Here is a 26165-nt window from a genome sequence, read left to right as displayed (position 1 = left end):
TCAAAGCATCGCCAGATGGTTCTCCACAACACCAGTTATATTTACTGACGGTGTGAATCCAGTTTCCACCGGAGTACGTCGAGACTTAAACACCACTTGCTTGCCGAGCATACAGCTGCTGCAGATAGCTTCCCCCCCCCCTCACTAAAGGCAGACCATGCATGGACAATTGATATATGAAATGATGCATTATGACTATTGATGCATGTGTTCATCACAGCTGGTAAAGGTGGAGCTAACTCTAATTACTTTACTGCTGCTGGAACATTTACAACAGATAGAAATGGTGCCATTCTTTATTAATCGCGAGTTAACCATGGAAATCATGTGATTAATTGCGATTTAAATATTTTTAATTGATTGACAGCCCCCGTTTAAATACAGAGAATTAAAGGGAATTGTGACACTTTTTGCAAATTAAAGCCTTTTAAAAATAAAACGATTACATTTTGGAGTAGATCTGCATAACGGGGAGAATAAACGCAATATTTTTCACTTCTAGAAACTGCTTTGTACCGGGGGTCTGTGCTCTCTAGCAGCAAACAAATGATGTCAGCAGAACATTTTCAAGAAAGGTCAGCACAGGAATGGCAAGTTCATTCTTTAATAACCAAATGTAAAAAAATAACATAATAATCATCTAATAAATCAAACATTTTAAACTTAAATATTAATATTGTTATCTGTAAGAAAGATCTAGTATCAGTCTGTCTACACTGAACTGTTGTTAAAATAAAGCCTACAGTCACAGGACTATGTCTTCTGAATCACTGAATGAGACGGAGGAGGAAGTGCATTAACAGCAAACAGCAGAGAAGATTATAACTCAAATACACTCAAACCAGAAAATCTAAACAAAAGGCTCATCTCTAATAATAGCCTGTCTCCAATGAATGCCTGGTAGCCTTTTCCGCTGTGGTAAATTAGGACCACAGCCACTATTTGAGAATGGATGCAACGGTATTTAAACTGTGTCATTTCTGCGCTGAAAGAACTCCGACACACTCCTTTTGTATTTAGCATATTTAGGGTATTTAGACAGGCGCATAACCCATCCTCTTGCTAAGCACTGCACTTTTATAATTCTCTCCTCCAGACTCACTTCATGCTCCCCTTCTGTCAGGCACACTCAACACACACACACACACACACACACACACACACGATGCAGAAATTCTAAATGCAACCGCATCCTTAATGTGTTTTTTATCTTAACACGGAACATATCTGAACTTAAATAGGCTTTTTAAATTGATCTCGCTCTCCACACAACTCAAGTTCATGAGTCAGTGCTTCCACAACTTTAACAACGTTTTTCTTTTCACAAAATGCACAGATTCTATATCCTCATAATTCTGGCCCCTCATTTAGTAAGATACAAGTTATGCTTGGTTTAAATTAGGCAGCATGTGCTTGCCCTTTGCAAATATCAGATATCATGTCAGGTAGTTTCTTTTTATGATCGCATATCTGGTATTTTACAGCCATATTGAGCATAAAGTCTAACAAGGACTTTGACTGGTATGGCATCACATCAGATCTATTGATATTGATATGTAGTGTTTAGCTCATAGAACAAAATATTTACAGTTTTGTATTATTTAAATCTATTTATTACAGTATTTTTCATAATTATATATAATTAAAAAATATGTATATATATATATCGTATTAATTTGATTAAAGGTGGGTGGGGTAGGTAAGTTTGAGAAACCGGCTCAAGATACACTTTTTGTTATATTCCATGGAATGCTCTCAACATCCCGATAGCAATGAATATCTTAAGTGCTTTGATAAAAGCCGTAGTGCTGTAAAAAGCACGACCAATCATCTGAGCCGGCCCGGCTAAAATAACTGGATGGCCTACCTGCCTGTCAGCCTTCCATCTGTGCACAAACTTATCTCGTGCCCTCATTGGTCATGTGCGCGTTCGTGTGTGTTGGAGGAGGGGCTCTGTAAGGAAGTGGCAGATTTTTTCCGGCTGTGTATTTTCAAATTCTAGCGCACTCCAGCTGGTTTCTCCGAAATTACCTACCCCACCTTTAATATGATTATTATTATGTCTAAAAAAAAACTGGGAAAAACCCAATATTTCAGTGATCACTATTTAAATGCATTTTATTTTTACAGCGGTTGACCTATGGGATTGGCATTTGATTATTGTTCTGCTTCAGCAATCATTACTTTGTGACCTTCATTCTATGCAGCCTTACCTTTTTAAAATGATGTAAAGAAAAAAAGACTCTGGCGATTCAGGAAGCTACTGCCTTTGAACAGCAGGCCTAAGCGTTTCCATTACACAACATTGTGTTTGTAAATGATGGATCGCTCTCTGGCTGGATCTTAACATTACCATGTAGCTTCAGACAGGTTCATTTCGCACACTCTTCCGATAGCCACTTTGACGTCGTTAATCTTCTGAAACTATGAGATTGATGCACCGAGTTAGCCTAGCGGTTGCCAAAAGTTAGTTTCAGAGGACACAAAGTGGGCTGTGAAGGGGGAGGTCTGCGAGGGTTTCATGGCCACTGGGATGGCAGTGGGAGCAAAGTCTCTGGGGTTGGATAAACAATAAAAGGCCTGTCGTTCGGTTAGAACAAAGGCCTGTCATTTGCTTTTGTTGTTGGTGGTATTTCTTCCCCTTGTCATCTGCGTGTCCAGATGGCTGGATGACTTTCCCCCTCACATCATCATTAAAAGCGTGGCACAGCTGGCAGACCGAGAGCGAGTAAACTAAGAGTGAGGAGCAAAAGGGTGCAAGGAAAAGAACTTACCAAAAAGAAAAAGATCAAATGTAGAGCGAGACGAGGAAATGTCACGTACCCAGATCTGTGTTTGGCCCCGCCAGCAACTGTTTGAACTTATCCAGGCGGGACGCTTCCCTCTCGGTCATGATCGGGGTGCCGGATGTGTTCTGGTCAGCGATGCGAGCCACCAGTGGGATGGTGGGCGGCCGGTGGGGCAGAGACCGCTGTCTGTGGAGTGATGCATGCTCACCTGCTGCATCTGGAGGGAGGATAAAGAGGCGAGAGAGGGCGAAGGGTTACACACACCAACACTCAACAAATAGAGGGCTTTCAGATGATGCTGCAAAGGATCTTGGAGTCAGGTTGGAGGCCTAAAGCTTGAGAATATCTGTAAATACAACTGCAAAATGTAATGTTGGAGCCCGGGGATTTTCTGTTTGCATTGTATCTGCTTGTAGCTTTTAAAGTTAGAAATGGCAGCTTCAAAATGACTGTTCAGCTACTCCAATTTGAAATACATCACTAGCCGACATGCTCACAACGACAATGCTAACATGCTCATGGTAAGCTAGTTCATTCTTTACCATGTTAAACATTAGAGTTCAGTGTGTGATGAGGCTTCGTTAGCGACCAGGAGTACAACTGAGGCTGATGGAAATATCAGTTTTGTGAATGTTTGGTCATAAACATAAACAACATAAACAAACTTGAATTCTGAGCAGATGATGGCACTTAATCAAAAGTTAAGAGGTATGTAAAGGTATTATAATTCATTCTGAGAGGAAGGATATATTTCGAGCTAAAATCTGAATCTGTTGACTATGAATTCCATCATGCCATAGTAACAAATGCAGTTATGGTTCCTAGCTAGGTGGTGATGAAAGCAGTTGCTGTTCGTGTCTTGTTTGTCAATGAGCTTCCAGGATGGTAGCACTTACGTTTGCAACAAAATATGTGTTTCAACTGCGAAGCCTTTATATCGGCGAGACAGCCATATTAATTCAGTCTGCCACCGCCACATGTTCCCCCAGATGTGCCAAAATAAGACAGAATGAGAACGAGCTAAACAGTGGCAGCACACAGAACAAGTTATGAACAAGCTGGTGGGGTCGGGACTTCAATGTGGAGGGGGATGCTCCTTCTGTCACGCTAGACACTAGGCAAGAGTTCATAAACACTCCTGTGAACAGCACTGCCAACATTTCTCAGGGCTCGATCAAACCCTGAACATCGACGGTGTTCGGCAATTAAGAAAACTGGAATGCTTCCGATTTGTATACCCTTTTAACAAGAGCAAATACAAATCTACAAACATGTTCTCAATCTGCTTTATATGCACTTACACCAATTAAACACGATTATCAAAGCATGCAGACGCTTTTTTTGCATTGAAACCTTTTGTGCATTTTTCACGAAAGGCCTATATTATAGTCTATTTAATAACTTTTAATAGGGTAATCAAGACAAGTTAGATAATGTCAGTAGTTTTCACCTATTAATCACAGTAAAAAGCATCATTTATTACAAGTAAGGAAGGAAAGATGCCAACATGCAGTGTGTATCTTATTTAGATATGTCACATGACACCAGGAGTTTCAGCGGTCCTAATAACCACCAGCGAGTGTGAGTGCGTGCGTGCGTCTCGCGCTCTCTAGCCTGCGAGGCATTATGTATGAGTGCATAATGTAGAAGTATATGGGGAGAGTCTGGGCCTCACTAATGAAAGCTATGCTGTCTGCCATTATCTAATTAGACCGGGGCATGTGTGTTCCTTGCCGTCATCATTCACACATAATAGGAGAAGAAAAAAGGAAAATCAAATCCACAAAGAAATGAGACACAGCAAAGCAAGCGTACTGTAACTGTGGACGTCAAGTTGATTACCCTACCTGCCAAGAACATCAAGCGCATGCATTAAGCTTTAGTGTTTGTGTAATATGCTCATAGAGGTGCAGAAAGATGACGTCTTGCATATTCCCATGTAAGCGTATGCGTCTTCTCTGAGGAGATAAGACGAGATGCCTGAAGGCAATTGGCTCCGTGTGTTATCTGCATCTAAAAACAGCGATAGACAGAAAGGCACCCAGGGAGATGACCTGCCAGACAAGACAACAGTCAGACGGTCACTGTGTAAGGCGTCTGCTGCCATGTAGCGTTATAATCTATCAAGAAACATTTCTTCATAGTTTTACACAGATTAAATCGTTTAACATGTGGATTTGTTATTGCTTCACAGTGCTGCTGTGCACACACTAAGGTTTCAGGAGTAAAGCCAGAGAGCAGCTGTTGTGTAGTACAGGGTTAACATAAGGTGCTTAGGGAAAACAGACCCAAAGTGAAGAGGAGAGGACGAGAAAGGTGTCTCTGTCTGCTGTCAAAATACTATCAGAGAGCTTTTAACTTAATTGTAATACATTTACTAAGAAGTCCTAGATTAGGAGTTATTTGGAGCGAGGAAGAGATAGAAACGTGTACACTATTGAGAAGGTGTTGTTGAACCTGTTGCTAGGTATGACACATTCTTTTAGAGAGCTGTGATTTGTTGATTAAAATGATAAGGGGCATAGAATGAACTGTGAAATCAAAAGGCCTAATCATAGACATTTCAATGTAATAAGTAATAATGAACAATAATGTGTGCAATCGACCTTTAATTCATGTAATGTACCCAACTAAATGTTTAAAAACATAAATACTTATATTTATTTGGTTATGTTGATTTACCGTGTTGGTAATTAAGAAATCTCCACTTACAGATTCTTAAAAGTTCTTATTGCTTCTCCCAACTGTTGGGATTGGGTTGCTTAGGCATGCGTAGGATAATAACAATAACATATAGGATAAGGGTAGAGTGAAAACAGTAAACTCTTAGAAAATATCTTAATTTCAGTATTTTTCTTAGAATATCATCACTTGTCTTTGAACTAGGAAGCTGTGGTTTAAAAGTAGAAGAATGTAGGGGGAAGGGCAGGACCAGACGCCTCAAGGATTATTATGAAAAACTGCTCGTGCGTATTCCCTCCTTTTCTTTGTTTGTATTTTGATTATGGCAGAGAATGACAATGTAGGCTGACATGAATGACATAAGGAACCTCAGTATTCAAAATAACCATCATTTGCATCACTTCCCATTTATCATTAACATATATATATTTAAAGCACAGCAGTGCTGATACAGGAACAGGGTGACTGATACTGCATCACTCACCCTGTTGTACAGAGTGATAGCATCTGCCAAATATGTTCTGCTCATTTATCTTTTGAATAAAGAAAATTCCTGTTGAAACTTGATACCGTTTGAATGTGTTGAGTCTACACAAAGCAGCGTCGAGACCACAGTCAAATAAATACACAAAATCAGTAATCGCTAAAATCATTATAAAGAATATAAAATATTTTCAATTAATTCCATGATGATATGGTGGCATTCCCACCACATTCAGCCCTTACTGTATGTCACAGGACACATTGGCCAAACATCCTATTTATAGTTAGATTAAAATGTATCATACAGATACATAAAAGATTAATAACCAAACTCAAATGTAGACTCTTGAAAACATGCTGAAAACCATTTTTCTGTTTTAAAGGGGTTTAAGAATGTGCTCCAAAAGTAAAATCAGTGTGGCTTTTAGTGTGCAGGTGAGCCAGAAAACTTTTTGGACACTGAGAAATGGTGCTCACTAACCTTTAGGTGACCCAATTGGAGCTTCGCTTTGGGACTTTACAAGGCGGCCATCAGTGTAAGGGCTGCTCTGGGAGGCAAACGAGACCTCTGGGCTGGTCACGTCTCCTTCCCCCACCCGGCTGTCCTCCTCCTCTTCTTCGTCCTCCTCCTCGTCCTCTGCCACATCCTCCTGTGGGTCCTCTTCTCTTTGTTCTAGCTCTGTCTCGTCATCCTGCCTCTGTCTTTCTTGCTGTTTGCTGTGATTCTCGATGACCTGTTCAGTTGATGGAAAACAGAAATGTATCACTGGAGTCAGAACGAGGGAAACTCTGTATAAAATATAACTAAAGTGTGAAGTTCTCTGTAATCGGTTAAATAAATTAGCAATTTGAGATTCTGTAAATGTCATAATTATTTATGATCAGCGGGTCAAAGGTGACGTTCTTATCCAGATCAGATCCAGATATATTGTGTGAGCCATTGTTTAACTGTCCTATCTTAAGTAGAAAAACAACTTTAAAATAAACGTAATCTTAAAATGTATTGCAGTATAAACCCCTTTCTCCAAACTACCCATTTTCCCTAAATTAGAAATGCGGAGCTCCGCAGGGATACAATTCGGTGCCTTGTATATTTTCTCTGTAACAAAAAGCAAGAATCAGACATGTTTGAGTTTTCTTTTTTACCAAGAAATTGGGAATTAGCGAATGTAACGGAATGGTAAATGTATTGAGCATCACTTATTTGTTTATTTTGTTTGTTAGCTTGTAACCGGCAGGGGCTGACCATAGGCTGTATATATAAAGGGGCTAACACAGCCTTACTTTTCTAAAACATACAATAAACTTGGTTTAATTACATCCCAAAAATTACAAATTCCCTTTTTTTCTGTCAAAACATTCACTATGTTACACCTGACTCCCACTCTCTATGACAGGGGTCTCCAACCTTTCTCCATCTGAGAGCTACTTTGAAAAAATGAAAGTGACCAAGAACTACTTGCATCGCATCACTTCCATGTATTCACATAGCACTCATCAGTTGAATTAAGCTACTTTTGTACACGTGTGAAATCAATACCCAAAGCTTATCAAAAATCTTAACTTCACGGTCACATCAAGGTCCAAGAAAATGAAAATGTCTCACATATTATTATGGCCCACATAGTAATCACTGAAGATTCACATACTTGTCCAAGACAAAAAGAAAATATGTTCACTTCTTATTATGGCCCACATAGTAAATACATCGCCTTAATCACCACCGTACAAGCATCTTATGGCACATGTATAAAATAAGTGCATTCACTCTTTTTTACAGTTAGTGAGATGAATGGCGCTGCATGGAGTCCACCATACAGGTGTATGCTGGAGTGTACCCCACTTAGGTTCACTCTAATAGAGTCATTTAAATGTTCATCAGTCAGTCTTGTTCTGTATTTAGATTTAATTCATGTCAGAAAAAGCTGCTTCACAAAAGGTCTGTAGAGCCAAATAAAGCAGACATGTTCAGTGCTGCTTGGTGAATGTTCTTATAGTTTTCTGGGTCTACAAGGCTCCAGAAATGTTGTGAGTTTTGCTGAGACTTAAGCTGAACATTATTTTGGAGATCTCCACAGGATTGACACTGAACAGTTCAGCCATCTTTTTCTTCTTCTTCTTCTTCGTGTTGACATGAAATTATAAACCATAATGTAAAGCGTCTTTGGGTTCAGAAAAGCGCTATAGAAAATTAATATATTATTATTATTATAATAATAAATCAATTGTATAGGTCTAGCCTCCCTATATCTGTGTGTGAAATTGTTCCATCCTCAAAAACAAAAAACAAATGCTTCTGCAGTCTAGCTGCAGCTTCTAGCTACGGTCTTCTGTTAAAGAAAGGACACTGAATGTCCTGAATGTGGCATCACACACAGGACTTGAGTCTGAACACAGCAGCCAACAGGAGTATTTACAGCAGCATTATAAAAACAAAAATAGTGCATGTGGGTGCACACTTACATTCTCTGTCTTACTGTTGCATAAATCCCATGAATGTATGAGATTAAGTTAGCTTCATCATATCTCAATCAATCAGTGATTAATAAAGGTTCTATCGGGTCACTATCAGCCTGTCACTCATTATTTTTCAGGAGGGGGCGGGGTTTGGAGGAACGGAGGAGACGGTGATCGCGGAAGCTTTCCTCCTGCCTTCATCAACTGAAAATAGCAAGAGGACATTCATACTCTGCAATCCAAGACTTGATTAAATCCACCAAAAACCTGACATGACGATAACGAGTGTTTTTCAAAAACACAAATTCCTCCCCGTGTGTCTCTGAGCCGCAGCGACAGGGCCTGATTCAGAGCGGGTCATTCTGCCGTTGGTTCTGGACTGGTGTTGCTGGAGAAAGCAGACTGCTCCGTGTGTGGTGTCGCTGTGCTGCCGTCACGTCTGTTCCTTGATCACTGTCACCGACCAATTTTATATTCGTGTGACAGAAACAATTCTAAAATAAAAAAACTTTATTGTCCAGCCGCGGTCGAAAAATCAAGAAGCAACCTTACTATGCTATAATCGATAATCAAGCGGCGAGCTACTGAAAAGCTGCCCGCGAGCTACCTTTTCAGGAGCTCGCCGCTCGACGTGTTGGAGACCCCTGCTCTATGATAAGTTCACCGTGTGTTCGAGGTGTTTTTAAGGCCGTCTCCCTGTGTCCTCGACTGCACTTTGCTGTATCGTATTCATGGCATAGCTAATTTAGTTTACCTGGGGTACATTTGAAAGGGCTCACACATCTCTCCCTTCATCAAAGGAATGTGAAAACACCCCTCTAGATACAAACTGTGTCAAGTCAGTATAGTCAAGGTCTGAGAATTTTGAGGATACAAACATAAGAAAAACACATTTTTGAGAGGATTTCATCTAGTTGTTCACCTTATTGGCTGTCTCCATGACAACCTCAATATTAAGGTTCTGTGCAGCCATGGCCAGCAACTCGTCATCATCATCCCCGACATCCCAGGCATCGCTTGTGATGCTCTCAAACTCCTGGAACGTGGTAGCCTTCTTGGGTTTGCCTGGCGTGGCCGGAGGAGGCTTGTTGCCAGCTTTAATCAGGCTGCACGGCAGATACAGGGCAATGAAAAGAGAGAAGATAAGGGTCGGAGGATAAGATTAAAGAAATTGAGGGAAAAGGTGTAAGAAAGGAAACAGAGGTGGCAAAGAGGCAGTAAGTGGAAGGAAAAGGAGGGAGATAAGTGGGGGGGGAAACAGATATGAGAAGTTAATTATTTTTGATACAAAACACACAATGTCATTTGAAATAATTATCAGCAAAACCTAGAACACTCACAATGAAGTGAGTCTGTCACCACCTCTATTTACACAATATTAATATTAAAAACTAGAATAAAAAGCACCTCCAACACCTAAGAATCAATGTGGTTCAAAAGACAACATTCACTGAGTTGCTGTCTTTGTGCAGCATTTCATTCAGTCTGGAACAAGATATGCAACAAATAAAAGAGAATTCAATTAAACTCAACTTTTTCTTATCATGAGATGTTGAAAAAAAAAAGACTGGAGAGGGAAATGGGGAATGTGATTTCTTTCAAAGACATGGTTAACCATTTATATAAAAAGACTTGTCTAGTATAGCTTTCTTCCGTCATCATTTGAAAGAAAGTCTGACATTTTACGCTGACCAAAAACAAGCCCATTGAATTCAAACTACATGATCAAACATCAGTCAGAAGAAGTACATTTATTTTAACAGAATAAGAGGATGTTTTGCTATCTGTGTCAGTGTTTGTGTGCAAGTGAAAAAGGAAAGGTTAAACAATGTTGCAATGCAGAAGTAAATTATGATAATAAATCAGACATGCATTCCCTCCCATATTTTCACCCTAGCCCTTTGCTGGGACCCAGTAGTCCAGAAATACTAATCCTTCCAACTTGTATTTGAAATGCTAGATCTGCACATTATGTAACATAATCAAATACACTTCTAATAAGTTCAAATTAACAGTGAAAGCAACTAGTCTGTCTGGTAACTGCACTTCCACAGACGCAGCATAATAGGACAGATCATACATTTGAATGATAGATCACTCGAATTATATTGCAAGACCCGATTTATATATGTGTTACACATTTGAACATGTGCATGGAATTATTGCTAGGCTCCAGTTCATGTTTTCATAGCTGCTTTCTTTGTCAGCTGTCAAATTACAAAACAAACACCCCCACAATCCTTATTTGAATTTATGACAGTATGACATGTTTAACAGTAACAATCATGACTCAGCCTTTTCCTATTTTCTGTGAGTGGCTAGGTAGCTAAGCTATACAGCTTGTTGTGTTGTTTGGTGTCCATAGAAAACACTTTGTTTCATTGTTATTTTCACTCAACATTTGTATGAAGTATATGTTGATTGCACAATGAGATGCCTGTAGAGAAATTACATCATAGGCTTTTATCTTGGTTCCCTATAAGTGTTGCTTCACTTCCTACAGGATGCAGTTCAGTCTACCAGTGGTCCCATGTTCTCTTTCAAAATAAAAGCCCAAGATGTGCACACAGCATCACTGCCTACCATGAAGGCAACTCAGAATAATAGCTTGCAACTCAGTGAGGAAAAAATCTATTACTATTATTAAGCTACATCAGTACGTAATTATTAATTCTACCCAGTGTTTTCCTCCAACTCTTTAATAGCAATGAGATGGGGGTTTTGTAGGTCTTTGGTACAGCAGCCATGTTTCTAACAATGTTGTATAGTGAACTTCAAGTTCATAAGAAATCAATGGGCAGAAAATATGTTATGCAGTGTTTCCTGTTTTGTTAGAAGCTCTGAGGAAAACAGAAAGAGATCCAACAAGCAGCACCGACAATAACACTTCTTTCAATACACCCTTTGCTGTTAAAATAAAAGTAAAGAAAGCTATAAGAACTTCAAACCAGTGAATGTATGTCTGACTTGTGATGTGTACTGTTTTTTACCAAGGGACCAGCTTCCTTAAAGGTCTTGTATAACAGTCTATAATGGGGCCTTAGTGTTGGTCATAAAGGCAATAATAAATGTGATGTGTGTCATAAACCATCATGTGATTAATGAAGAATGATCTGAAGGGAAGACAGTTTTAGTGAGGATTTGAACCCGGATGAGGTTTGTTGCCCAGTACGTTTACAAGGAATTTGGTGATTTGATGCTTACAATAAATACAAGAGGAAATTAAAAAAAAAGAGAAAAAGTGAAGAACATAAATATAGAATAGAAAAGCACAACATAAAAATGGAAGGAAATAAAACAATAAAACTACTTAAACAAATATGAACAGTGTGTCCGTTTACTGCAGGGCGTGCAAAGTGTTTCATGCAACAACAAAAAAATGTATATCATTGTTAAAAAGATACAACGGTGGAAGGAAATGATGTCAACTTTAGCTAGGATTTCAAGTAGTTTAGCAACAAAGGCAAAGTGTTAGCATCAACACAGAAACTTAAGTATAACACCTTTCCAAACTAACATCACAGGGCCCTTAGCTACAATAACAAAGTACAATTAACTTACTTAGCATGAAGGAGCGGGTCGAAAGGTGGGTGTTGCGCACCATACACGTGTTGAATGCTGAGGAAGTAGAGAAGAAAGCATGTAAATGAATGAGCTAATTCATAACTGGCTGTCAAGCTATAGCCATGTTAGCTTCTTATTACCAACAACAATGACAGTTGATGCTATAATACCGCAACTAAGTGTAACACAAATGACTTTGAATTGCTGTAAGCCCATAGCTTCTCATTGATATAAAATGGTTATTGTATCATTAGTTACAAATATGTGACTGCGGTTTGAGTAAATTGCTCAACTGTTAGCCGATGTTAGCAAACTAGCTCCTAGCCAGCTAGCAGCAGGAAGGGGTAAACTGTGTCTGTAAGACTTTACCACAGACAATGGGACGTTGCAAGAGGTGATATTTGCAAACATTGTGCTGTACTGCAGGGCCGTCAGTGAAAGTGAAAGTTGCGTTTTAAGCTCAACAGTGCAGCGTCAGTTGAGTAAGGCTAGCTAGGCTAAGCTAGCCGACAGGAGGGAACACGTCACTCACCTGCCAGGAACCTTCGCTGCGTTTCTTTTCCAGAACTGTTTTTTATTTGCGTCTGTCGACATTTTCCCTCTATTGCCCAACCAGTCCTAGGCACAAACACACGAACGCTGTCGTTATCTCTAAGACGTGAAATTAGTTTATTTACACCAGGTACCCTCCTCCAAAACTCAGAAAGCTGCCATGTTGATAGTGCCTAATCGGCAAACAAGCGCTGCTGCGATTGGCTGGAGCGACACTTCCTCCCTGTGAGCCAATCATAAGTGAGATCCGCTGTGAGGTGGCATGGGAAACTGGCGACGTCATCGTGATCATCTGTCTTTTCTTCTGTTGACAGAAACCACAATCTGTGTGTGTGTGTGCGTGTGCGTGTGCGTGTCAATCTAAAGGGAGACCACCAGCATCAGGACCACAAGCAGGGAGATAAAAATGCTTATCATTTAACACGGCTATTTTCATTGCAGTTAATATGTACAGGATAAACTGGTGTTTTTATTGTTTACCCAGTTGCACTATTGTTAGGAATTGTTTGTATAGGCCTACTAAAGTGTTGACACATCATGATTCACACACAAGTTTGAAAGCTGTGGTGTTTCTAGATTTTTTTATGAAAGTATATCAATGGATCTAACTGTTATGCTATTTATTGTTGAATCACATTTTGAATCTATCATGGACCTATTTTAACATGTACCTGCATTATTTATCATCTAAAACTGATCCTAAAATTGAACTTGCACCCTACCCTGTTCAGAGAATGGGGATCTCGTAACAATGGGGGCAGTATTGGATGTTAGGTCATGTATATCTGCTGTAGATTTACAGTATAAATCAAAGGCTTGAGTTAAAAGTGTGTAAACGTTTTATAGTAAGCCTACACTATGACTCCAGCGTTCACTAGATGGCTCAGTATATTTGTCTGTGGGCCACATTTGGGCTCAACACAAACATGCATTACACATTCAATACAAGTAGCAGATAGCAGCATACAATTTACTTGGGCAATCACTCCTCTAATTACATTCTTATTAATTCCTCTCACCCTCCATTACACACACCCAAAAGAGAGACCAACTTTAATCAGCTCAGTTCTAAAGGCCCTGACACACCAAGCAGTCACCAGAGGACTAGCCAAAGCTGAAGTCGGCTGTTGCCTGGCCGTGTTCTCCTGCGTTTTGGCCATGTGTCGCACGGGAACACACCGCACCGACTTCAGTGCGTGAGTGGCAATAACTCTCCTTACCAGCAGGCGGCGGTAGTGTGTATTCGTCATTCAAAAGAGGCAACAACCGGAAGACAGAGAAGAAGAAGAGTATCTTTTCTCCGTAATATCATACAGAGTTGGCCTCTCCTGGATCAAGGTGATGAGCAGGTCTTCGTTTGCATCATTCCAGATCGCCATGCTGAGATGAAAATGAATAGCAGTCTGTGTGTGCCTTCTTAAATCGTTTATTTACGTCCCTCACTTCCGCTTCGCTTCTCATGCACTGATTTGCTAGCTGAACAGCCAATCAGAGTGATTATTTGGTCCGACTGCCAGACCCGATGCATGGCCGATTCAACATGTTGAATCGGCCATGCATCGGGTCTGGCAGTCCAAATAAGGCGTGTCACGATCGACGGTGCGGGACACACCAACCTGACTACGGCGCCGCGAATGCCCGACAGCCTCTGACGGCCTCTGACTCCCAAAATCGGGTTGGTGTGTCAGGGCCTTAACTCAGCTAATAGAATAAGAAAGTTGCTGTGTAGGGCAAACCCACATCAACACAGTGTAACTATCACTTGTGTCAAGGCTGGTGTTTGCCTTATCCCTGTCTGAAGGTTCTTATCAGCTCTTCAGCCTGGAAGAGTATGAAATCACCTTCCTGCTTTGAGTCATGATTTGGAGAGTTTATGTTTACACAATGTGCTGATTCAGTGTCATACATTGTAGAAGCACACAGGATTAAATATGAGAGCTCTCACTCTGTCACTTTTTTGCGGTACTCCAAACTTTAAGTAAACTATTGGGGTGTTGGGGTTAGTTGAAAAGTGGTCTAATTTCTGCCGAATTGTTTTTGTTAAATAATTTAAGAGGAGGTGTTATTTCATTGTTTTTTTAAAAGGAAAGAAAATAACTTAAACTCCTACTATATTTACTTATTAGTTGTGTAAATAATTCCAATGCTATTATTACACAGCCGAAAGTTAGATGTAGTCGTATCAGGCAGTGCTGATCATGGAATCAATGTGTTATTGAGAAATATTAAAGAAAATACTTGGAGTCTCAATGAAAATGTCCTTTGTTGTTGAATTTTTTAATTAAGAGTCCATTTAAACTCTATTCCCTTTTTTGCATAGGCCTATAACATTTCCTTTTTTGATATTAACTTTTGAAAAGCTTTAAATCTTCTTGCTCCTCCCTATATCAGATTATTTCTTTCTGTCTAATCTTGCTCACTGCAAATCTGTATGAAAGGTGGGTTGAAATTAAAACAAACACATTTCCTTTCAAGGCAAATTTAAATTGCATAATGCAGGTCTGACATACTACATAGATGCAAGCAATATCATGCATTATGTTATTGTATATTTGTCAGAAAGTTTACAAAGCCTTTATTGTCATTATACAAAATAAACAACAAGATTTTTTGAGGGCTTCCCTGTCACCGTGCACAGTGACGAAAACAGACAACAATAAAAAAACACTCCAGTAGGGCAGACAAGCATACACAATCATACATAAGGTAATACATGATTAAGAGCAATGACATACAAAAGCTGTAAAGTGCATTAAAAGTACAGAAGAGATAGGTAAAAGAGTAATTGGACTTTGGACTGTTTGTTTATCAGCCTGATGGCCCAGGAAAGCGGTAGGGAAAGTAGGCCAGTGTCACCTTTTGCAATCGAGTGATTCATCTTGCTCATAAGCGATCTTTCTCTTAAAGCCCTTCTTATCACAGCACGGGCCGAACCGCACTTGACTCAACACTTTCCGGCTCCGAGCGGCGGTCTGTGGAGCGGCTGTAACAAAGTTAACATGGTATATCATCGGACGAGAGCGTAACTAATGACACGTTTAAGCGATATTATGGAGACTCAAGACAGACTACTGTTTTCGAAGCTTTTTCACAAGCATAGACAGGTAGAAGTTACTTTAAACCGCAGTGTTTTGGCTTGGAAGGAAACTGAGAAGAGCCGAAAACGAAACTATGGCATCAGCAACAGGGATAAACCAGGTAAGAACAACATAGAAGTGAATTAGTGTACCTTTGTAATCATTATACGCAATAAAGCATTTTGGACATGGCAAAAAGCCTATCTAATCTTGTTCAAAATGTGAGTGATACATATTTCACAAAATACATAAATGGAGTGACCATAAAACATGTGTTTACAATGTTGTTAAGTTGTATTTAAGTGTATCAATCCCTCCTATAAATCATTTGCCTGAGCATATACATCATTTGTCTTAGTTAAACATTGTCACCAATTCAAAAAGAAAGTATAGCAGCTGTTTTCATATCAGGATCATTGTGAAGCAACAGTCAGGTCATGAAACTACTGTAGTTCTGTGGGGGTTTTCAGTCATAAATAATAAGGAGGCCCTTGTTTCTTACAAGCAAATACTAGTCATGGTTAACTAGATTGATGAAAGAGGATTTCTGTCCCAGTGACCTTTTTAGAAAATCTACAAAATGTCCTCTTTTTAATGCCAAGCCAAAACAATTAGTTTTTTTAACTTGGTCACTTAAAGTTGATGCCAAAAGAGGCAGAATGGGGTATAATATACCTAAAATAAAAATAAAAGGACATCCATTCAAAAGAACAGGAAAATAAGTTGTGTTTCAGCTTGTGACTGTTTTCATAGGTGATTTCAACAAATGTACACATAGCAGATTTTTTAACTAGCAACACATTTGTTACATTTTTATGTTGATTTATTAAATCATTGTCTGAGATGAGTGGTTCCTAAGAACATAAATACTACACGCCCCTAAGTGCTAGTGTAGTTGCAGTGAGCTGGCATCCCAGCATGCACTGGAGCAATGGCCTTCACCTTAAATCATCTCTATACTGTAACTGTGGTTCTCAACCTGTCCTGGAAATGTTGTACCGTTGTACCATTCCATCTTTTGCATCAGACACATTTCACTTAATCCAGATGTCTTTCACCTCCTGGGGCTAATGTTTGTTCATCTCAATGAGTTCCCTGGTCTGCCATTACTATACCATATAGAGTGAAGTTATTACAGCTGGCACGGCACACTTCAGTTCAAACCTGGCCATTGACCTCCCTCAAAGTGGTATCAAGCGCCCTATAATAACCTGCCATAAAGACATCCATTTATTGAGTCAATGTTCAACACAGCTACACCAATGATAGCTGTGGCAAGTGTTTACGCAGGAGTTAGGAATCAAACGAGGGGACTTTGCCAGTAATGGATACGCTATGGATAAGCCCAACGTCAAACACCATGGAGGCACATTCTTTGAGAGGTAATCAAATGACATTGGTTGCTCATTTAAGCTGCATATTATTTGTATCTATGGACACAGTCTTTGAGTAGGGTTGTGGTTATCATTAGTAGGCACTATAATCAAGTTAATCAGTGACTATGGTAGACATAGATGTTTGTGACATATTTGCATGCACCTACCCAAAAAATGAAATGCAGTTGTTCTAGACTTCACAATGTTGTTGGTTAGATTTCCACACTTTTCTCTCTGTGTAGTTTTTGCGCTGTTTGTTTAATATACATTTGAAACTCCTAAATGTTGCAGTTGGACAATTAAGGAAATGTCATTGAGACACTTTTTCTAGAATGCTCAGGGTTGTTAGGTCACAGGTTCAGTCCACCAGCAAATAAATAATGCAATATAAGGAGTAATATGTAGTTGTTATCACTTATGAAAGAAAAGTGATAACATATAAAAGAAAAAAGTTAAGAAATAATTCCGTACCATTAGCAGACAATGCGTGATTTGATTATTAAGTTAAAATATATTTAGCTGATAGAAATACATTCAGAGTGACTCACATTTGACAGCTCTTCGTCTTGCTCGTGTCTGCCAATTTTTTCCACATAACATCGAACTTGACACTCAAATGCCATAAATGGCAGTATAAATTGATATGAGCACCTCTCTGGCCTTCATACTTTGCTATACAACATTAAGGGATGTTACTTCTTGACATTTAAGTGGATTTGGTCGAATCGGAGCATCTGTCAGTCAGATGTCCTGAGTAGGTATACCGAGGCATTGGTATCCTAGCCAGGAATGTTGTTTACACACAGATTCACTCTCACACACAAACAAAATCCAATCACTGAGATGGCATTGCCTCTGAGACTGGAGTAAATCCTATGTCCGCGTTATGCCTGAGTCACTGCTCCTATACAATGCATGCTCCCATCTTGGAGGAAAATCTAGACTAAATCACTGCATATGCTCTAGAGAGCATCTCCCCTTTGCAAATCACTATGCTTAGCTAGTAGTACTTCCTCAGGCCCTCTAAGCCTGGATATCTGCCTTTGCCAGAGGGGGTTTAGATATTACCTTTCCTCTATGGCAAAGCTGGATACAGATCCAACGTGTTGCAGTCTGGGATTCATTTATAGCAATACAGGAAATGTTGCAAGATAGGCTGTAATATGGTATCAGCAGCACAAGATTTCCTCTGTTACCAAGTCACATATCAAAATCCACCTTTGAAAACTGCAGAAGCAAAACTAAGCTATAGGATTTCGTGCATCAGTAGCTCATAAAACTACAGTGAGTCTTACAATGTTGGAAAAGGAGACTAAAGCCATGTTAGTATCTCCGTCACACTTTAGTTAGACTTTGACCTTCACGCTAATATTAGCATTTCACACGACTATGCTATCATGTTGTTCAACATATTACCACCATTATTACTAATGTCAATCACCACTATCACCATCTGATTTTAGCATGTTTACATCCTAACATTGGCTTATTAACACTTGACACAAAGGACAGCTGAGGCTAATGAGAATGTCAATAGATTTGCGGGAAGTAGCATGCAATTTAAAAATGGGATCTGATGATTTGCCAAGATGAAAGGGGATTTTATTTTGTACAGTTTATCCTGTAGGAAAGATTCATGTTTGTTTCAAATTTGAGTTAAATCCATCTATGAATGTCAAAAGCTTTCACTCTAAACTACAAGTCTTAGAGGAGAAACCAGATGGCCTCCACAGTCACTGGGATCTATCTTCTGGGAAATGTGAATGTCCATAAATTAGGGCCAATCCATTGAGTAGTGGTTAAGATATTTAACTGGATAATTAAACATTTTTGACCCTATGGCAAACACTGGTGAAAAAGCGAGGGCATCACAAAGGTCATTAGGATTCTTCCTCAGGGAAACATGAATGTCTGTGCACAACTTTAAAGCTATTTATTCAATATTGGCTAAAATATTTCAGTCTGATCTGAAGTTTTATCTTTGTCACAGAAAGCTTAGGTCGCAAAAAAGTATCTTTCCATTTCATATAGAAAGAAACCACACGTGTTGAGCGGTGCTTTAAGTATATATACATTAGCGATCTAGCAGTACTATTGCACCCCTAGTGACTGCTCTCCTGTTGTACTTTTACACCTCTGCTGTCCTTTCTTTTCCATCCGTTTGCCTTAGCCTTGGCTTAACAAACCCATTGTGTCTTGGAGAAATCCACGTCTTGTTTGACAGCTCACTGCCATGTGTGCGCAGGAAGATCTGTGCTTTGTAATCTAAAGAGGGTGCTCAATGCACAGCCCTGTCTGTACATTGAGAGACAGCTGCAGAGGGAGGAATGGAGAGAGATACAGAGAAATAAACACTGCCAGAAAACAACAGCTGGAGACTGGGGACCCTGTGGTTTATACTGCATTACTGGAAGCAATAAAGCAGCTTTCATTAAATAGATTGTATTTATTTACCTGCAGCTGGGGTCAATACGAGTGAAAGGTCGGACTTGTATTGCCAATTACACAATGAATCAATGTTCTGGATGGTGAGGATGTATGAGAGTACAGTGCTGTCGTTTACAAGGTAGGACATTTATCTTTTTCAATAATAATGAATTATATTGCAGAAAAACCCTTGCATACCCATTTGTAGCTATTATTCAGCATGGGGGGAAGAACATGTTGCATAGACACATAGACACATAGACAGTCCTCAAAAATATTTTCCCCACTCTTGCACGTGTGTTGCATGTCCCTTGAAATGCAACATGTAAAAACAGAAATGACATAAAAAAACTGCATACATAGTGTGAGGACACCTAAAAACGCAAGCATTTCCTTAAGCTGGCGCTGGCTTGTGCACATGCCAAACCTCAGTAACAATAAAGGGATTACAAACTGATCCAGTGTGTAAGGGGAGGTGTGCAGAGAACAACAGCAGAATATGAATAAGTTGACAGCTTGTTGTTGTCAGAAGACTTAAGGTAGGTGAGGACAGGCACTGCGCTGTCACAGATATCATAATACACAAGCAGACACAAAATCTCTTGAGTACACATACGTGAATGCATCGGATATACTGAGTTAAAAATCCTGTAAAATCACCTCCAAATCAACATACACATCCTTATTTTGGGCTCATGAGAGAAAGTCAGCAATCAGGTGTGTGAAAAGGCATTTACTGACGTTTTGTTAAGGCAGAGGTGCCCAACCAGTCGATCCCGATCGACCGGTTGATCGCGGGGAGATTCCCAGTCGATCGCGAGATGTGTCTAAAAATAGAACAACAATATTCTGTTTTATCGTTAATGTCCTATAACATAATCTTCCCGTGCCAGAATAATGCACTTGAACGCACCAAAGCTTTGTGATTGGCCGGCGTGACCCCATGTGTGGGGGCGTGGCTGGTGGGCAGTGGGCACATTGTCCGTGTCAACAGGAGTGACAGTCCGCACACACACAAGACCGCAATTATAGCAGAAGCAAAAGAGCCCAAAATATATAATTTTCACTCCGAGTGGGAGAATGATTATTTTTGTATCTATTCTAATTCAAAGTCCATGTCCATCTGTCTCATCTGCAATGCGAGCGTGGCTTTATCGAAGAAGGGTCATTTAGGAGCGGCATTTCAAAACAGTGCACAAACGCTACGAGACGGAATTCCCTCCAAATTCTGCCCTACGCTCCCAAAAGGTGAGGGGCCTGAAAGGACGAGAAGACAGCTAAATGCACAGCAGTCCATTTTCACCAGGCCCAACAACAAGAGCAAGGCTGCTCCAGAGCATCTTACCGTGTCAGTCACGTTCTTGTGAAACACATGAAGTCTTACAAAGACGGCGAAGTTGTGAAAGAAGCATTCCTGGAGGCTGCGACGCGCATTTTGGGGACAGTGAAAATAACAGTAGCATTTCAACAGGTTTTTGATATAATAAAAACTCAAGTTAGATACCGTTATTAATCAGCTGTAAGTTTTAGTTTGTTTGAATTTATTCATTATAATTATTGTACAAAATGGTATAAGAATGCAAACTTAAATTGATTATAGTCTATCATCAATTCAGGTTAAGAAGCTAGTGTTGCTTGCATCCTATTTTAAAGGCATTTCTTTTTATACTCGACTAAAATGCAACAAAAAAAGGGTTTGATTTTATTAATTTTGTCTTTTTTATTGCACTTTGGCAGCAGATTCCTGTGTAGCTTCAGATCTCAGATGTCTTATTAGTGAGCCTCATTTATACTTTTGTAGCAACACTATTTTTATATAATGACAAAGAAAGGGTTCAGAGTCTTTTCTTTTTTTCCTTTGTCATATGTGGCAGCACTGTTCAATGTTTCTTGAAAACCCACTGTAGTGACGTGTGAATAAACTCCAACTCTGTATCAACAACTATGTTGTGTAACTTCAGTTAAATACTTGTATGTGTGTAGATTCGAAAGAGGTAAAATAAAGGATCTGCAGTATTTTATGGAGTATTAATCGTACAAAGGTCAGTTTTATACAAGTAGAAGTGTGTATTTACCTGGTAGTATCCTGTCAGTAATGGCTACGCCTCTCTATTTGGACTGGTAGATCTCGGCAGACTGGCAACTTTAAAAGTAGCTCTCGGTTCAAAAAAGGTTGGGCACCCCTGTGTTAAGGTAATGTTAAGGAAACAAATATTTTTAGGGGTTAGCAAGATCATCAATCCAATAGAGTCTTCACAGGTTGCACCTTAATAATTGCAGGTACTTGTTGATACAGTTACAAAGTAGTCTCTAAATTCACACTAAACTGGTACAAACATTAAAAGGGACAGTTCAAGCCAAAATCTAGAATACATAAGCCTATGTGATTTGACTCATCATTTCTATCTTTCGCACAGCAGTGATACGGGTCCCATGTGAAATTGTTCACAAAAACCGGGTCATAGTGCCATCTTATTCTCGAGAAGGCAGACATTTCCAACACTTGGCAATGGTATTTTGAGGGCGAATTTTCCCTTAAAGGTACTGTAAGTACAGTCAATTAAGGTTCCTCATCCATGGTCGCAGGAAAAAGATACTAACCCACCATCATGAAGACTGACCTTCAATCAGCAGCAGAGGTGCTTTTGGCTAGAACACATAAAGGCAGGGTTACAATAGCAATTAAAAGGGCAAACGCTGGTTTCAATGTAATCAAAGTGCTGCATTTAACTGACCTCTTTGGCCCCATTTCATTAACTGAAAGAACCTCTTTGTTCCTGTGTTAAAGGGTTCAATTATTGCCAAGTCCAGTGGCTCTCAATCCTCTGAGTACTGCTGATGTTAAGCCCTTTAGGTAGTTAAAAAGGGCCACTTTACTGATTTTAAACTTTACAAATGTGTTCTTCTCATAGTGCTTTCTAAAGGCAGGCTCTTCAATATTTGGCAGCTCGATGATACAGTCATTGACTGAATGGAGACGACACATTGATTTTTTTATATGTTATCTCTTGCAGCATTGAGTTGGATTGTTATAGTTTATTATGTTTTCTTGTGAATTTGTGTGTCATTTAACCTATAGGCTTCTGAGTATGAATAACACTGTAATTCCTTGGTTAAACTGGTCATAATCTGTAGACCTACGCAACGTGAGAAGTCGCATTGAATTAGGAGCCACCAATGCATAAAGTCGTGTAGAGAAAATTCACCAATTGTGTAAAAATCTGCTTCTGGCCCTTTAGCAGATTACAGCAGTGCAGATGTTAATCCATCTCATGTGCTTAGAATGGAAACCAGTAGCACCCTGGACCCCGAGGACTTGGATGTTTCTGGCTCACTGGAGAAAGGCGCTAACAATGCCAGAGTTAGGGATTACATTCACACTATGGGTAGAGTGAAGCACCGCCACTGCCAGGATGTGGCAATGTCTTGCTCATTGATAGTTGCTCATGTCAGGGTTAGGGAATCATCCTCTGCTGCTCCATGTTTTCATCCCATGCTATTGTCTCTTTGAACATGGCCCTATTTCCAAGGCAGTCTACTTGAACCTTTCATGTGTGGATCCTGAAGCCTGAATTTAAAACTTCACAGGTTGTTTCACATAGTTGTTGGGTAAAATCTGTTGTGAACAAATAACATTGTGGTATTATTTGTGGGACTATTTATTGGCTAGATGCAGTGGATTTTTCTTTAGGACAGTGCAAGTTAGCTTTCCCCCTCTACACTTTATGCTAGGATAAGCTAAGCTAAGCTATCCAGCTACCGGCTTTAGCTACGTATTATTAACCATTTCTCAACAAGAAAGAAAGTAAAATGTTAAACTATTGCTTTAAAGTTAGATTTTCCCCACAAGTATTATCTGTAGGTGAAAAGCTAGCTATCATATAAGGCTAAACCTCCAGTCAATTTGACTAAATATTTATAATTAATGTTAGAATTATTGGGTCCAAGCAGAAGTAACGTTGTGTTTTGTTGCTATGCCTCCTATGCCTCAGGGACTTTAATCTTATTAATCATGGTTTTTGCAGGTAGCAGACCTCACAGTACACTCTGAGCCCTGTGGTATGAATGGGAAGCGTACACTGGCTTACTGCCTGTGCTAAGATTCTTTTCGAGCACAAAGAGCAAAAGTATGTCGGAGCAGAGCAGAGAGGATCTGCCTTGTATGGCCGAGGGCTTAGCATGTAGTGTGTGTGTGTGTGTGTGTGTGTGTGTGTGTGTGTGTGTGTGTGTGTGTGTGTGTGTGTGTGTGTGTGTGTGTGTGTGTGTGTGTGTGTGTGTGTGTGTGTGTGTGTGTGTGTGTGTGTGTGTGTGTGTGTGTGTGTGTGTGTGTGTGGTGTGTGTGTGTGTGTGTGTGTGTGTGTGTGTGTGTGTGTGTGTGTGTGTGTGTGTGTGTGTGTGTGTGTGTGTGTGTGTGTGTGTGTGTGTGTGTGTGTGTGTGTGTGTGTGTGTGTTACTGGAGCAGTGTTAGAATGTCAGCTATTGTTTCCAGTGCCTTTCCTAACACAGAGAGAGAGAGAGAGAGACGAACGATGAATGATAGCTTGTTGCTTTGCCCAGCAGGCCAACACAGAAAAGAGTTCATGCATTTTTCATTTCACCTTAAGCCAAGGGAGCTTAAAGTAACAAAAATGTAAGACAGGAGATAACATATTCTAATATATTCCACTGAATGGTTTTGCAGAAATCCGGTACAGGTTTGGTGCTTGGATGTCAAACAAACAGCAACAATGATTTCATGTTGAATTATCTCAAATATAAATAATAAAAAAAAATCATTGGTTCATCCCTGATGTGCAGTATTTTTAACAAAATCAGCTTTTCTTAAATGCGCACCCTTGCATGGAATGATTTTTGGCATCAGCACATCTCAATGATAAGTCAAACCATTTGCACAACAAAAGTAAAAGTTACCTCGACTATCGCACTGATGCATTTTTCTTTCCAGATTCTCAGGCCCGTGTTGGGAGATGTCTAGACATTAAAAATAATCAGTTTTGTAAGATGTAGTGTCACATATACAGTACACCTTAATCCCATTGTAATAATGAGACATTATAATGCTTTATAACAGAAGACATTTTTATTTTTCAAGTTGCTGTAAAAAAAAAAGCAAATGATGGTGTTTGCCTTCCATTAAGCCACATTCATTCTCATTGTCACACTGTGACACTTCTGTCATTAGTATCCCACTTGTTTTTCTAATATGAAAAGTCAAAATATCTGCTGTGAAAAGGGCTTATAGAAGGCTACCCAAGGAGAAGAGAAAAAGAGGACCGACTCTGCTCATTTTCAGGGAGATATTTGTATTTTGTGCCTCTACATGTTTCCTTGCTTTAGTGTTCAAAAAGGTCTTCATTGTTCGCACACTGCCTGTGCTGCAGCGCCTCTTTTCTCCCTCTGTCTGAAACCAGAGCCCAGTCTGCTCTGATTGGTTAGCTGGCCGGCTCCGTTGTGATTGGTCATCCGCTTAGAGATGTCCCGCCTGTCGACATTGTACGCCTATCATGTGCAATGTGTTGGAACGTTAACCAATAGAAGAAAGAGTGTCATATAGTGATGTATATGTTAAAGTAAACAAAGGAGTCCAATGGAGGTGGTACAAGTAAAAGTGTCTCAGTCATGTCAGTCACTGCAACTGGAATAAAACTCCTCGTTCTCATTTCTTCTGAAATAAAGCTATTACCCGTACGGCCATAACTCTTCCTATTTGTCAAAGTGTGAATATTGATGGCCATAAAGTTATTCATGCCTGCATGGCACATCTTTATTTGAGAGAGAAATGAAATCCTATTCCCCCAGGAAAGAAATAATATGTCATGGCTCCCTCCCATCCATTCCCCCATATCAGCTGAATACATTTGTGGGAGGTAATGCCTGTACAGTATGTGATGCAGTTGAAGAGGTCAGTTAAACTCATCACAAGTAATACAGTCATTTTCTAGTATAGATGTATTGATATCTGGATTTAAAAACGGGGAGGCTGTAGCTCAGTGGATTGTGTGCTGGATAGCAAGTTCGAGTCCCACTGCAGTCAGCATGTCGTCGTGTCCCTGGGCAAGACACTTCACCCCAAATTGCTCCTGTGGGGATTTTCCACAGTACTGAATGTATGTAAGTCGCTTTGGATAAAAGCGTCTAACAAATGACATGTAATGTAAAAAAATAAAAATGGTTCAGAATATGCATTCATCACATTCCTTGCTTTGATTTCCACCATTTTACATCCATGTGATGGGTCGTTAGTGATTCTTAAAAGAATGTATTGCCTTCATCTGGATTTCCCTTGACCACTATTTTTCACACTAACACCTCAATTACAATTATTGATGTGAAAGGGAACCATTTCTCAACAATCCCCTTTCTTTTCCCAATAACTACCTTTCAAAGTTAATACCTATTAAATCCTTTTTAGGGCAACTGACCCACCCATGTCTTCACTGCCAGCAGGTACCACATCGAGCCGTACCCGACAAACTCTGAGAATGAACAATGCATGCAAGGAAGATGCAGTTTCTTCCCAAACACCCACCTCCTCCCTTGGGATATGTCTATGTTACGCTCCCACTCATTTTACTGTTTGTGAAATGAATGCCAGGCTGCTATTCTAAAGTCATCTTTTGTAAGCAAAGAGACAAAGCGGGCATAATTTTAAAGGGGAAACCAGATCTTTCTCTTCTTTTATTTCCTTACTTGTTGGATGCTTAGTTACACATCCAGCATTTACAAAGCATATTAGTATTTATCTGATGAATGTAAGT

General features: G+C 39.7%; 2 protein-coding genes across 4 annotated transcripts in view; one reads left to right on the top strand and one right to left on the bottom strand.

The window, feature by feature from the left end:
* The window catches only part of tbc1d22a (TBC1 domain family, member 22a), a 123097-nt gene extending 110361 nt beyond the window's left edge, over window positions 1-12736 (bottom strand). For 2 of the 3 annotated variants that reach the window (XM_034112607.2, XM_034074668.2), the window contains exons 1-5: window positions 12508-12736; window positions 11973-12029; window positions 9334-9517; window positions 6436-6688; window positions 2824-3006 (exon numbers count right to left, since the gene is read on the bottom strand). In XM_034112607.2, the coding sequence (XP_033968498.1) occupies window positions 2824-3006; window positions 6436-6688; window positions 9334-9517; window positions 11973-12029; window positions 12508-12569 (739 nt within the window). In that variant the 5' untranslated portion in view covers window positions 12570-12736. The remainder of the gene's footprint in view (window positions 1-2823; window positions 3007-6435; window positions 6689-9333; window positions 9518-11972; window positions 12030-12507) is intronic. The other variant, XM_034112608.2, reaches the window with a different exon arrangement.
* Window positions 12737-15359: 2623 nt separating this feature from the next.
* cerk (ceramide kinase) overlaps window positions 15360-26165 on the top strand; it is a 31960-nt gene continuing 21154 nt past the window's right edge. The window contains exon 1 of the mRNA XM_034075231.1: window positions 15360-15725. Within this exon, the coding sequence (XP_033931122.1) occupies window positions 15557-15725 (169 nt within the window). The 5' untranslated portion in view covers window positions 15360-15556. The remainder of the gene's footprint in view (window positions 15726-26165) is intronic.

This window comes from Pseudochaenichthys georgianus, chromosome 23 (genome assembly GCF_902827115.2).
Source record: "Pseudochaenichthys georgianus chromosome 23, fPseGeo1.2, whole genome shotgun sequence".
NCBI lineage: Eukaryota > Metazoa > Chordata > Actinopteri > Perciformes > Channichthyidae > Pseudochaenichthys > Pseudochaenichthys georgianus.
Note: the sequence above shows the minus strand (reverse complement) of the source record. Positions and strands in the feature narration are given on the sequence as shown.